The 14,389-nt window shown below is 42.6% G+C and overlaps 1 protein-coding gene across 1 annotated transcript in view; it reads right to left on the reverse strand.

Annotated features, from left to right (window-relative positions):
- Positions 1-1,088: 1,088 nt before the first annotated feature.
- Positions 1,089-14,389, reverse strand: part of SERINC2 (serine incorporator 2) — a 61,704-nt gene continuing 48,403 nt past the window's right edge. The window contains exons 7-10 of the mRNA XM_068265492.1: positions 13,801-13,891; positions 11,763-11,898; positions 8,254-8,460; positions 1,089-2,704 (exon numbers count right to left, since the gene is read on the reverse strand). Coding sequence (XP_068121593.1) covers positions 2,566-2,704; positions 8,254-8,460; positions 11,763-11,898; positions 13,801-13,891 — 573 coding nt within the window. The 3' untranslated portion in view covers positions 1,089-2,565. The remainder of the gene's footprint in view (positions 2,705-8,253; positions 8,461-11,762; positions 11,899-13,800; positions 13,892-14,389) is intronic.

Consider the following 14,389-nt stretch of genomic DNA (forward strand, 5'->3'; position numbering starts at 1 on the left):
ATATTGTACAAAAGTTAGAAAGCAGGAGCTTGTCTCCCATTGCTAATAACAAATACAGCATTTAGAGAACTGTTGTAGGCAAGATAAAATGAGAAAGAAGTTAGAAACAGGCTGAATTCCATACCTACAGACAAAAACATATGGATGTGGAGCTTCACTTCAGATGCTAGATAAGTCATTTATGTGAATGTCCACTGGAAAGCAAGACTCATATTGCATTGCTTGAAGTAGTGGTGAAATGGGATAAAGCTTTAAAATAGTTGATAGCTAATATTTAGAAGTTTAGCACTCTTCAGTTACATACATACACATATTGATTTTTCCACTGATTCGATCACTTTGATCAAATCTGCAAATATCTATTGCCACTAACAAATCCAACCGATGTATTTTCATTGATTTAGGGCAGTAGGATTGGTTATATTGGGAATTTTCAGTACAAGTGGGTGGAGATGGATGGCTCCATACCGTTTCTCTGCATTGAGCGGTTCAATGCTTGCAGTTCAATCAATGCTTGATAGATTTCTGCTGAAATCTATGGAGACTTAGCGCTCAGTGTAGTGTAGAAATGAATCACGATCTGAATGGAGAAGGATTGATTGGCTTGGTACATCTGGCCATAATCAACCTGTGTATGCCTAGCTTAAAGAGACACTCATGCCAAAAAAAAAAAATGGAGTTTTACTCACCTGGGGCTTCTACCAGCCCCCTGCAGCAGTCCTGTGCTCTCACAGCCCCTCACTAATCCTCTGGTCCCCCTCTGCCAGCTAGTTTCGTTTTTGCCAACAGGCCCGTCAGGACTGGCCACGCGTAGCTTTTTCCGCATTCCCGACTGTAATTAGCGCTATTGCGGGCCGCAACGCGTACGAAAATACGCGTTGCCGCATTACGCACGCATATATATGCGGCAACGCGTATTTTTGTACGCATTGCGGCCCGCAATAGCGCTAATTGCAGTCGGAAATGCGGAAAAAGCTACGCGTGGCCAGTCCTGACGGGCCTGTCAGCAAAACGTAACTAGCTGGCAGAGGGGGACCAGAGGATTAGTGAGGGGCTGCGAGGGCACAGGACTGCTGCAGGGGGCTGGTAGAAGCCCCAGGTGAGTAAAACTTTTTTTTCCTGACATAAGGTTCACTTTAAGGACAATTAAATAGTAAAAAAAAAAATGAACAACTTCCTGCCTGCTTCTAAATCCTTATTTCACATTTTGTGTTCTCTATTCTCCTTTTACAAAGATAAGCACGACTCAAATAATTCTATAAGGCGTTTCCAGTAAGTGCTCTATTTCTTGTTTTAGTACATATCACTGCATGGGGATGGAAGTTGAAGACAAGTAGGGGGGGGAAGATGGGGGGGGGGTATGTCATGATTCCTATTACATAGGATTCTAGTAAAATTCCTGCATTACTTTACAAACATTACACAGATTTGGTTGCAAAAGTGTCCAAAAAATTTTGATTTGTACAGCCAGATTCTTCATTTCAGATTTCCACTTCATAAATGAGAAAAGCTGTCCGTTTGCCGTCAGAAATACAAGCAGTACTTGCTTCAGACTATTTTGTTCTTAGGACCAAGTGTGTATGTCTGAGACAGACACTGTTGTATGGAAACTTATGCACAAGGCATGTTTCTCAGCCCTGGGGATATATCAGATACTTCTGCCTCATGAAAGTAGACTGAATAACCTAGTGAAGGATCAGCACATGGGCTACAAAACTTAAACTAGTTACACATGTAACACTTTTGACCAACACAGTAATGAGCGATCGCTTTTACCATGTAAAAGCTAGGCTGCATAGAAATACCAAGGTTGTTTGTAAGTTGGTCATTCTTGATCCGTCATGATTCATCACCAGTGACTGACCTCTTACTTTTGTAGCTCCCACAGAGGGCACCTCCTGCTCGACTCCTCTCAATAGAACAGGACAAGCTGCTCAGCACAGAGTCAAACAGCAATCATTCTTAAATGATCACTTGAAACCATCACGAATGATAATTTCAGGCAGCAGAAATGTAGTGTGTATGTAGCTGTATTGAGCAACAGGAAGAACATGATGCTCAGAAGCCACCTTGTTCTCATGCAGGGCAAAGTGTATTTTAAACTCTGGATAAGACAGCTGAGTTCATAGGCAGGAGATGACAGGCACATATGAAACTGGGTAGTTACAGTATCTAGAGACTATAGGCAATGTCACATACCTCTTCCTAAGACTGACACGTAATGTTACTGTTGGAGCGATCAGTCTTGTTTTGTATAATCATTGATAAGCCTGCCAGTGGTTCTCTTTCCTCTGGGTATAGATAGTTTAGTCAAGGACACCATGCACATATGAGGTTGACTGGAAATTCTAAGAGCTGTCTGACCATGCCTGCATGCCGGACAACCCTGCCATGATTATGGCAGATCTGAGAACTAATCCACTGTAAGTGCATGGAGATGATGATGCATCTGTAGCCAGCAGCTTTGTGGTAATAAGCAACGTAGAAAACCGGGAGAAAAAAATAATACAGAGGACAAAACATACATGTAAAGGTAGGATGTGAAGCTTCAGATGCCTTTCCAAATTAGTTGAAGTCCCTATCTTTGAGAATCAAAGGGGCCACTAATGTCCACAAGTAGAGGAGAAGTCCAACCCAGCTGGAAGAAATCTTCACCCACACTGCAGACCAGGGGCTGGCCAGTGACAGATCTGAAGACCCTGGCCTGGGAAAGAAATTACAACAATCAAAACACATTACGCAGGATGTAATATTAAAATATATATATATATATATATAATGTGTCATAGTAGTGATTGCACTTCCTGCTGACCATGGTCTGTATCCTTCATGTGGAATGCATTATCACCAGGCCTGAATTTACATAACTGGAGCTTGTAGTAACAGATGTCCTGGCACCCTAGACTTCACCCACCATGAAACTACAACCCCCCACTGAACCGCACGCAAGTGTTCTGGCTAGCCCAGCTGTTACCTCCTCTACTTCCCTTGCATGTCATAAGTAGCTAGGTGCCCCTTAGTATTAGGTAGCCAGAGGTACCCTCAATAGTAAGTGGCTAGAGGTGCCCCCAAGTATTAGGTAGCTAGAGGAACCTCAGTATTAAGTAGCTAGTCGTGCACCCGACTGAAGGGAGATCTCAGTGGAATGCTGAGAGCAGGGTGAGGAACCTCTCATTTACGCTCTGCTCTGGACTCTGCATAGGGAAGGAGGAGGGAGGCAGTAGGGAGTGAGCCGCCTTTCCATCATCAGGTGCCTGTAGGCGGATGCCTACAGTGCCTTATGGTAAATCCGGCCCTGATCATCACTGCTAAGTTTCTCCGGTCTAGATCCTTTTTAGTTACTAAGGACCTTGTTCACAAAGCTCATTTAATAACTAACATGCCCTACACGTTTTAACTTCTCTCCCCTTCTTCTCATTTATATGGCAGTGACAAACAGAAGGTGTACAGTATTGTCGCCTTCTGTTTGGTTTTTCATTTTGTTCTCTTTTTGCGGAGTTTACACAATATCAATGCAGCTGCTTTTTGACAACAGTTGCAGCCATTTAAGTAGCGAGAAGTCTCTGGTTGCCATAACTGCTCTGCAATGATTACACCATCCTGAAGATTGAGAAGTCATCACCCAACAGTTTCTGCTGATTTTACTGCAGTGTAACTGCTTTGAGCGCTCTCATTTTATTTCCAGGACATCAGGGCTGTGGAGTTGGTAAAAACATCATCCGACTCCTCAGTTTATGAAACCACCATCTCAGACTCCAGGTTTCCAAAATTGCTCGGACTCCACAGCTCTGTAGGACATCACTGCACTTTTATTTTTGCGGTTTTATAAATCCTACAATATAGTCTATGTTGCAAAGGGGATTATCAAGCGCTTCGCCAAGATATAATAAATCAAGCTGCCAGAGGTAGATTCCAATCCAAAGTGGAACTTGCATAAACTGTATGTGTTGACCTCAGCGCTGTACTGTCACCCCAATCCTTCTCCTGAAGCCTGCAGACACCCAGTGCTCAACAAAGGTACACAGTGTCCACCACCTTCATGCTCTGCTAGTTTGCTGGGAGATGCTCATCGAGCGGCGATGAGAATCTCCCAGCAAACTAGCAGAGCATGAAGGTGGTGGACACTGTGTACCTTTGTTGAGCACTGGGTGTCTGCAGGCTTCAGGAGAAGGATTGGGGTGACAGTACAGCGCTGAGGTTTACACATACAATAAATCCTACAATAACTACTTTGAGCAGGGCACAATCCACAGTTTTTCCCCAAGTGATATTTTCCCACCTCATCAATAAAATGCCTTTTAAGCCATCAGCAAGCTAGAAAACAATTTTGACAGTACTCTTTCAATTGCAAAATGCTGAAAAGTTATTTTAAACAGAAGATGAACAATTATCTCTTAGGAGAAACAGTAAATATAATAAAGACCGTACACAAGACTGCCCCTTTGACAACATCGCTGGACCGAGGCTGTACAGAGGCATAGTGAGCCTGCAAGCTAACAACATTTTGTGTCGTAATAGGTGGGCGGAGCGTGCAGGTGTGATGTCACATGGCGGCCCAAGCGGGGAGAACAAAGCAGTCGGCAGTTGCTTGGCAGAATGATCCGCCTTGTGGATCACCGGACGGACAGCTGTTGGGTAACGGGGGCTGCTGTACACACGTCAGATTATCGCAGAGGTGGTCGTTATCGGCCACCTCAGCTGCCTTTAACCACTTAAGCCCTCAGGGTTGTTCATTTTTTGTATCTGAGCAACTTTCACCTCCCATTAATTCGCTAATAACTTTATCACTACTTATCAAAATGAAATTATCTATATCTTGTTTTTTCCGCCACCATTTAGACTTTCTTTGGAGGGTACATTTTGCTAAGAATTAATTTATTCTAAATCCATTTTAACAGTAAGATTAAGAAAGAAATGGAAAAAATTATTTCTCAGTTTTTGGCCATTATAGTTTTACATTAATACATGCTACTGTAATTAAAACCCATGTATTTTATTTGCCCATTTGTCCCGATTATTACACAGTTTAAATTATGTCCCTATAACAATTTATGGCGCCGATATTTTATTTGGAAATAAAGGTGCATTTTTTCAATTTGCGTCCATCACTATTTACAAGCCTACAATTTAAAAAATTATATTAACATACTCTCTTGACATGCATATTTAAAAAGTTCAGACCCTTAGGTAACTATTTATGTTTTGTTTTTTTTATTGTAAATTTTTTATTAAAAAATTTATTTGGGTGATTTTTGGTGTGGGAAGTTAACAGCTAATTTTTAATTTAAAAATTTAAAAAGTCCTGGAAGCGTAGGATCACGCTTCCAGGAACTAGATGGACGGGGAACTTTTTTTTTGCAGAAATAATGCGGGCTCTGTTAAGAGACCGTCGGTTTTTCTGCGGGGGACTTAGATCGGTGAATGGGAACTATAGTCCCATTCACTGATCCGCTAACGACGGAAGCGCGCACTGCACACTGACAGCAGCACAGCCTATCTGGACAAACATATTCATCCAGATAGGCTTAAGTGGTTAATCTAGTGCGTTTATGGGTCTTAAAGTGAACCTCCAGACTAAAAATCTACTCAGCAGCACTGAAAAGGCTTGGTGTTTCTTTAACAGTTTCACAGCATCAGAACTTTGTTTTTCTTAACTAAGCCTTATTTTTAGATGCACAAAAGCTAAGCTCCACCCCATCAAATAAAACTGCCCGGGCATTCTTCCCCTGATGCTGTGCAAAGCATGATGGGATTTCCTATGTTGTTATTCACATTGCCTAGCAACTGGGAGGAGTGATCAGGACACAGGACAGTTGGAACTGTGTTTCATGCTCCCTGTCACCTCCTTTCAACCAAAAAGATGTCTGCCCTCATAAAATCAAGCATTTGCCTGTTCAGGGTGGGTAAGAGATATTACCTACCTATTTTAATTAACATAACAAATGTAACTTTATGACAGTATGTTTGTTTAGGCTGAAGTTCCTCTTTAAAGGTGCGTACACACGCACTACTACAGGGAGTGCAGCATTATTAGGCAAGTTGTATTTTTGAGGAATAATTTTATTATTGAACAACAACCATGTTCTCAATGAACCCAAAAAACTCATTAATATCAAAGCTGAATATTTTTGAAAGTAGTTTTTAGTTTGTTTTTAGTTTTAGCTATTTTAGGGGGATACCTGTGTGTGCAGGTGACTATTACTGTGCATAATTATTAAGCAACTTAAAAAAACAAATATATACCCATTTCAATTACTTATTTTTACCAGTGAAACCAATATAACATCTCAACATTCACAAATATACATTTCTGACATTCAAAGACAAAACAAAAACAAATCAGTGACCGATATAGCCACCTTTCTTTGCAAGGACACTCAAAAGCCTGCCATCCATGGATTTGGTCAGTGTTTTGATCTGTTCACCATCAACATTGCGTGCAGCAGCAACCACAGCCTCCCAGACACTGTTCAGAGAGGTGTACTGTTTTCCCTCCTTGTAAATCTCACATTTTATGATGGACCACAGGTTCTCAATGGGGTTCAGATCTGGTGAACAAGGAGGCCATGTCATTAGTTTTTCTTCTTTTATACCCTTTCTTGCCAGCCACGTTGTGGAGTACTTGGACGTGTGTCCTGCATGAAAATCATGTTTTTCTTGAAGGATGCAGACTTCTTCCTGTACCACTGCTTGAAAAATGTGTCTTCCAGAAACTGGCAGTAGGACTGGGAGTTGAGCATGACTCCATCCTCAACCCGAAAAGGCCCCACAAGCTCATCTTTGAAGAAACCAGCCTAAACCAGTACTCCACCTCCACCTTGCTGGCGTCTGAGTCGGACTGGAGCTCTCTGCCCTTTACCAATCCAGCCACGGGACCATCCATCTGGCCCATCAAGACTCACTCTCATTTCATCAGTCCATAAAACCTTAGAAAAATCAGTCTTGAGATATTTTTTGGCCCAGTCTTGACGTTTCAGCTTGTGTGTCTTGTTCAGTGGTGGTCATCTTTCAGCCTTTCTTACGTTGGCCATGTCTCTGAGTATTGCACACCTTGTGCTTTTGGGCACTCCAGTGATGTTGCAACTCTGAAATATGGCCAAACTGGTGGCAAGTGGCATCTTGACAGCTGCACGCTTGACTTTTCTCAGTTCATGGGCAGTTATTTTGTGCCTTTGTTTTTCCACACGCTTCTTGCGACCCTGTTGACTATTTTGAATGAAACGCTTGATTGTTTGATGATCGCGCTTCAGAAGCTTTGCAATTTTAAGAGTGCTGCATCCCTCTGCAAGATATCTCACTATTTTTGACTTTTCTGAGCCTGTCAAGTCCTTCTTTTGACCCATTTTGCCAAAGGAAAGGAAGTTGCCTAATAATTATGCACACCTGATACAGGGTGTTGATGTCATTAGACCACACCCCTTCTCATCACAGAGATGCACATCACCTAATATGCTTAATTGGTAGTAGGCTTTCGAGCCTATACAGCTTGGAGTAAGACAACATGCATAAAAAGGATGATGTGGTCAAAATACTCATTTGCCTAATAATTCTGCACTCCCTGTATAGAGAACGTCAGACCCTCCCGCTGGACGGGCGTTCTCCCGACAGTAGTGCGTGTGGACAGTCTGTCTGCAGACTGATAAGGCGGTTTCTGAATGATCCGCTCAGCGGATCGTTCAAGGCTCATACACACGTCGCCAGGTGGATCCATCAAAACCAGCATTATCAGCTGAACGACCAACTGTACACACGCCGATTTTAAGACGGGTCATTTGGAAAAATCTGACATGTGTATGTACCTTCAGAAACAGCCTTATCAGTCTGTCTGACACGCACTTCTGTCGGCAGACCGCCCGCCCAGCGGGAGGGTCTGACGGACCCGTCGTTCTCTATAGTAGTGCGTGTGTACGCACCTTAAGGGCCATTGTTTCAGTGCCTGGAAAACAACAAAGATAAGGTTCTGTTTCTCCTTTTTCCACTTCATTTCTTCCCCTTCTCTTTTCAAAATGTTGTTTTGACTAAATTGCTCAGCGCTGTATATGACTATAAGTTAATTACAGGAGTTATTAGTATAATAGTGGACAAAATAAGTAACACATCTAACATGCTCATATCATTTACAAAGCAAAAAAAAACAAAAAACTTTAGGTCCTATACTGAAACGGTGTATTCTGTAGGATTTGTTAACTTTAAGTCTACAATAAAAATGTGAATGCCAAAAAATAAACCAAGTACATGGAAGGCAGTACTTACAGGTACCAGTTTGTAAGAGTCATCATGATGTAGAGGGAGGCCAGGAAAAGACAAAAATGGAAAAAGCTGTAGTTGTAGCAGACACCCTCCTCCTCATTATCATATGCTTTGTGCACCCCGTCCTCAGTACTGTGAACTCCCCCATCTCCAGCACTCTCTTCAGTTAGCATCATCCTGTTCACTTGCTGGTTACTGGAATTACGAACACTGCAAGTACAGCACAACAGCACAATCAAAGCACACTCATTGTACTATAACACAGGTACAAAACAATTGCTAGAAAGTAGACTTATTAAAATAAATAAAACAAGATTAATCCTAGGGCCTACACCAGTACAAAAAGCAACTACTGTGTTAAATGTCAGATCTCCTGGTGGGAAAAACAAAAACCATATTCAATCCCACTTTGGATAAAACATGTTTTATGTGACTTCAGACATGGCATGAGGGCAAAACAAGTGTAACAAAATACTGCTTCTTTCTTGTGCTGATCGGAGAACCTGTCAGATGACAAACCATACTGACTGAATGCAAGCCTCACAGGCTGTCTTGCAGGTCCCCTTAATATTTGGCTGCATCTTGGTACCCCTCAATCCCTGCTATACTGTTCTCCTAGGGCTCCATTCCGTTCCAACCTAGAGTCAGCCATACATCCATCATTCAACAATACATGTCTCAGTGGTATCTTTTCTGAGAGCATTAAAGGGAACCTGAAGTAAGAGGAATACAGAGGCTGCAATGTTTATTCCCTAACACAGTGCCTGTTGCCGGACTTCTATGCCGATCCTCTTCCCCTTTTTTAAGTCATGAGCATGCAGACTTCAACTCTGGTCTGACTCCACTGGCTGCATGCTTGTTGCAGGTGTATCACTCAAAAACAACTAAAGCCAAAAGCTCAGCATGACAGCCAGGCAACTAGTATTGATTATACGACAATGAAGACTCCACATTCCTCTCAGTTCAGGTTTCCTTTAAGGCTCTTGTATTGAACTGTGTAAAAGAAAAAAAAAAGTCATGCCAAGTCTCCAGAAGGGCATAATTATGGACAAAAAGTTGACTTCCATTTGCAAATTTCTAAAAATTCTCTGGATACATAACAGTATATTCATAGATAGAGATAGGTCATGGGATGCAAATAATTCTAGATTTGCATGCATATTTCATGCAAATCACATGCAGCTTGAAAATTGACTTCACTACCTGCTAAAACTGACTGGTCCAAAAGCAAGCTACATAGCCAGCATTAAATCTGCTTGCAAGCCAGAATTATTTCCCTGCCAGCCCACTAGAAGGTGAAAAGAAATGTATCTTGCGGAATTATGCCCGATAAAATCTTGGGGAATACACCCCTCCTCTCCCCCCCCCCCCCCCCCATTTGTGTCAGTTACTGGGTACTAAAAACAGATTTTAAACAATAAAATAATTTTTAAATTGGGGAAAAATATTAAGGATCATAGAAATTGGATATTTTACAGCTCTACCTGCTGGTTTGACTGGCAAGCTTTGTACAAGGAAGACCTGGTTTTCCTGCAGTTCTAGAACGCTCAATGGAGTACAATAAGACATGGCATTATTAAAGGGATACTGTAGGGGGGGGGGGGGGGGGGGGGTCGGGGGAAAATGAGTTGAAGTTACCCGGGGCTTCTAATGGTCCCCCGCAGGCATCCTGTGCCCGTGCAGCCACTGACCGATGCTCCAGCCCCGCCTCTAGTTCACTTCTGGAATTTCAGACTTTACAGTCTGAAAACCACTGCGCCTGCGTTGCCGTGTCCTCGCTTCCCCTGATGTCACCAGGAGCGCACGGTGCAGGCACAGACCATACTGGGTCTGCGCAGTACGCTCCTGGTGACATCAGCGGGAGAGGACACGGCAATGCAGGCGCAGTGGTTTTCAAACTTTAAAGTCTGAAATTCCAGAAGTGAACCAGAGGCGGGGCCAGAGCATTGGGGAGTGACTGCACGGGCACAGGACGTCTGTGGGGGACCATTAGAAGCCCCAGGTAACTTCAACTCATTTTCCCCCGACCCCCTACAGTATCCCTTTAAGTCTAGTGATTTTGCTCTTGTAATGTTATAGACCCAGTTACTGAAACAGTAAAAACCCTCACAAGGCATCACCAGGAGGAACACAAACAAAACCCCTGAAACAGTTCCTTTGTAATTCATGTGTTTCTAATTTAAATATAAATCATGCCTAGTTTTGTTATAAAAAATACACACAATAAGGTTACACTGTTGATATCCAAACATATAATTCTGTAGAGAAAATCCGATTATACTCTCCTACGCTTGCTTCAGCATGTAAACACAATGGCTTCACTACAAATACACGTACTGCACTTGCGCAAGAAGCTCCCGGTGACATGAGTGAGGATGCGTGGCCCGTGACGTTAAAGCCCCAAAACCGGAAGAGAGCTGCGGCGGGGGACCGGAGGATCGTTTTGTCCCGTCACAGGCACGTCTGCGGGGGAGGGGCGCTATAGAGTGTTTTGGGGGGGAGGGGTCGTTAGAAGCCATGGGTAAGTTACGGTAACTTTTTTTTTTTCTTTTTTGGCTGACCGTATTTCTTTAAAGGACAACTCTAACTTAGTAAATCAAAAAAGTTAAATACCTAAGAGGAGGGAAGGCTCTGGATCCCTTAGAGCCTTGCCATTGCAATTTCCCTTAGCATTCCCACATTCCACCACCAGGTCCCCGTTAAAATCTTTCGCCGGCTACATCTTTGGGTCTCCTCCATATTGCGAGTGCGGACTCGAACGTGGACAGTACGGAGCCGCTAGTCTTCAGAAGTAACCTTCTTTAACCGATAACCCCCAATGAATGCCTTTATGGTGCCTCTATGCACAGAGGGAGAGATTGCTTGCTTGGCAGTTGGAAAAGCCGTTATTTCCCACAATGCAACAAGGTTCACAGACAGAAAAACTGTCAGGACCAAGGTCATGACCTCACACTGTGGGAGGGGTTTTACCACAATATCAGCCATACAGACTGTCAGCTACTGAATGGATTGAAGTTCAATCCTTAAAGTTCCGCTTTATACTAATTAGCTACATTAAGGTTGATGAGCATCACATAAAGTAAATGTTTTTCAGTAACAATGTACTAGTGCTCTATGACTCTGCCAAGTGCTTAGGAGGTTATAGGTCAACTATATTGCAGAAAAATGTTCACTCAGGTGTTAAACACTGTGCTAAGATGCTGCCCCAGCATGTCTTTTAGAATTTAATCCGCCCACACACTACATTCACAGATAACACTGGCAACTGGTGAAATTAAACATAGCTTGCTTTTATGCCCCCTGGGTAAAACTGGAGTTAACACTCACTGACATCAGCCTACAATTAAAAGAATAGCCAGGTATTGACCTAATATAGCAAGCGGAGCTGGAGACAGCCAATGCTAATGTGTAGAATCTCATACAGTTTTCATTGAAAATTCGCCAAAAACTCTTCCAGAACAATACACTAGAAAAAACACACAATGGCAGCACTAAGCTTCTTGGTAAGTTACCTAATGAAGATGGTGCAGCATATGAAGATTACCAGTCCTACAATACTGGGTGCATCCCACCACTGTACTGGAGTTGAAGCCGAAACACTGGTTCCATTATTAACGATGGCAAGTAAAGTGGGATTGCAAGATTTGTCTGATGGAAAAAGAAAAGAAATTGAATGCAAGATTTACTGTCCATCAATGCATCATAGCAGATACTGTATGCTTGCCGCCCTCTTAAACTACATCACAATTTACTTTTTACTCAATACATTAATACAAGTAATTTAGTAATAAAAAAAACAAAACTAATAACAGTTCGCAAATTAGTAAAAAAGAAAAAAGTTGGTCAGAAATTACTGTATTTTTTGGACCACAAGACTCACTTTTTCTCCCTTAATGGGGGGGGGGGGGGGGGGGGGAGTCACGGCGTTTTATAGTCCAAATGGAGGGAGTTCCTGACTTGTGAACGCCTGCCAATGTGAACCTTAAACCCGCCGCAATGTCGGAGACTTCCTGTACTGTGCCCATGCAGAGGAGGACACATGGGGACAAATTGAGGACACAAAGGGGCATAGGGGAGAACACAAGGAGGACAGAGGCAGACACAGGATGACATAAGAGGGACAGAGGACGACACAGGGAGACACAAGAGGTACAAGGGGGCATGAGGTACAAAGAGGGCATAATCCACAAGTTGCCCCTTCACCATGGATGCATCAGGTTTAGTATATATTTTTTCCCCTGGTGTTTGTCCTCTAAACCTGGTGCGTCTTATGGGCAGAAGAGTCTTATAGTCCGAAAAATACGGTAGTTGTCTGTATAGTGAAATATGATTAATGACATTCATCCATTTACCAAATGGAGTATTCCTGCCCTGACTGTAATCAGAGCCTAGTAAAAAGGACCTTGCAGACCAAGTGTTAGACGTGCATGAAGTGTGTGATAATTATATTTCAGTGATACTCTTGGTTATTATTAATAAGATGTTGGTGTACCCGTGTTGTTGTGGAAAGTAATGGTTTTATTTAAACCTTGAGGGCCTTTTCACACTGGGGCAGTGCTTCAAATTGTCTGCTACCGCACTTCAGTGCAAACCTATGGGGTCATTCATATAACCTGTATCGCGGTGCGGTCCGCCTGACGTCCTCGATCTGTCGCTGGTCCAGAACTACGTTACCGTGCGGCTTCTGGGTGACTTGCGGTGATCTGCGTCAGCCCGGAAGTCATGTGGCAAAGTGAGGATTTTTACACATTTTCTAACGAGATATTGTGGCGCGCAAGAGTATTTTTACAATACGCTTCCATGTACTTCCGCATACACTGAATCAGGAAGTGACCGCAAGTGCGCGTCACTTCCTGCTTGGCCCAATGCCAGATGGGGAATACCGCGTAGTAATGTGGTATTCCCAGAAGGCCTGTTTTTGGCAGTGCGGTGCAGCTGCCACACCACATTGTGAAACTGGCATAAATCTTGGGGAAATCATAAATTATGAAAAAGAAAAAAAATTTTTTTTTTTAAAATGGACCTGTGTCTCCAGAACATTTAGGACACATTATTGAGCTACCTTGTTAAAATTAACCAGTTTGACTAGCACAATATAAGCCATATGGTTTAGGTGAGAAAAAAAAAGTAAGCAGTCAGGGTGGCGGTTGATACTTTTGTTTTGAGTAGATAAGACATTTGTCTCTAGATTGACCCCCATCACCTCCCAATCTGGCTTTTTTATAATGTGTGTATAGGGTGGATTTAGGGAGAAGATGGTTAGAACATAGCATGCTATTAACTTTACAGGAAAAGACACAGGAAATGCCATTGAGTTCAGTTTGGAATCAGCTACTGATAACTGAATCATGGGGAACTGCAGGGAAAGAGCACAATCAATCATGCAATATCTGACTATTATGCTAGTTTTGTTTTTCATGAAATTACCTGAGTTTTACATCGGGATAAGCTTAACATGGATGTAAACACTTCAATGAAAATATCTTCTATTTCCACGCAAATTTACGACAACGTGTTTCCATTCATAGAAGGTGTTGGTATTCTACTCACCTGGGACATTAGCCATTGCAGACCATGTGACAAAAAACGTATACAATGTAATAGCAGATGCTTGTAGCAGTCCTGAATGAGGCTGAGCATCCTGCGAAAAGAAAAACAAATTATGTTCTGGCAAAATCACCATGAATATTCCAAGATTTCATTATAATATGCTATAAACATGCTTCCATCTATATTTCCCAAAGTGTTGGACCAGCTCCAACTGGTGGGAATTGTGCTGACTGAGGGCTGGTGCACACCAAGCGTTTTTGGTAGCGTTTTCAAAACCGCTGCCGCCTGTGAAAACGCTTGGCTAATGTATCTCAATGGGCTGGTGCACACCGGCGGTTTGAGGTTTTTAGCAAACTGCAAACTTGTCTCCTGCAGCATTTTTGAGGTTTGCAGATGCGTTTCTGCCTCAATGTAAAGTATAGGAAAAACTCAAACCGCTCTAAAAACTCTACTGTAACAATATATGAAATCTGCTACACAAAAATGCTCCAAAAACGCTACGCATGTTTAGAAAATCTCTCTAAACATACCTAGAATCGCTCTGAAAATCTGCTTCAAAAGCCTCTTGCGTTGAGGATCTGCTAGAGGT

This window comes from Hyperolius riggenbachi, chromosome 2 (genome assembly GCF_040937935.1).
Source record: "Hyperolius riggenbachi isolate aHypRig1 chromosome 2, aHypRig1.pri, whole genome shotgun sequence".
NCBI lineage: Eukaryota > Metazoa > Chordata > Amphibia > Anura > Hyperoliidae > Hyperolius > Hyperolius riggenbachi.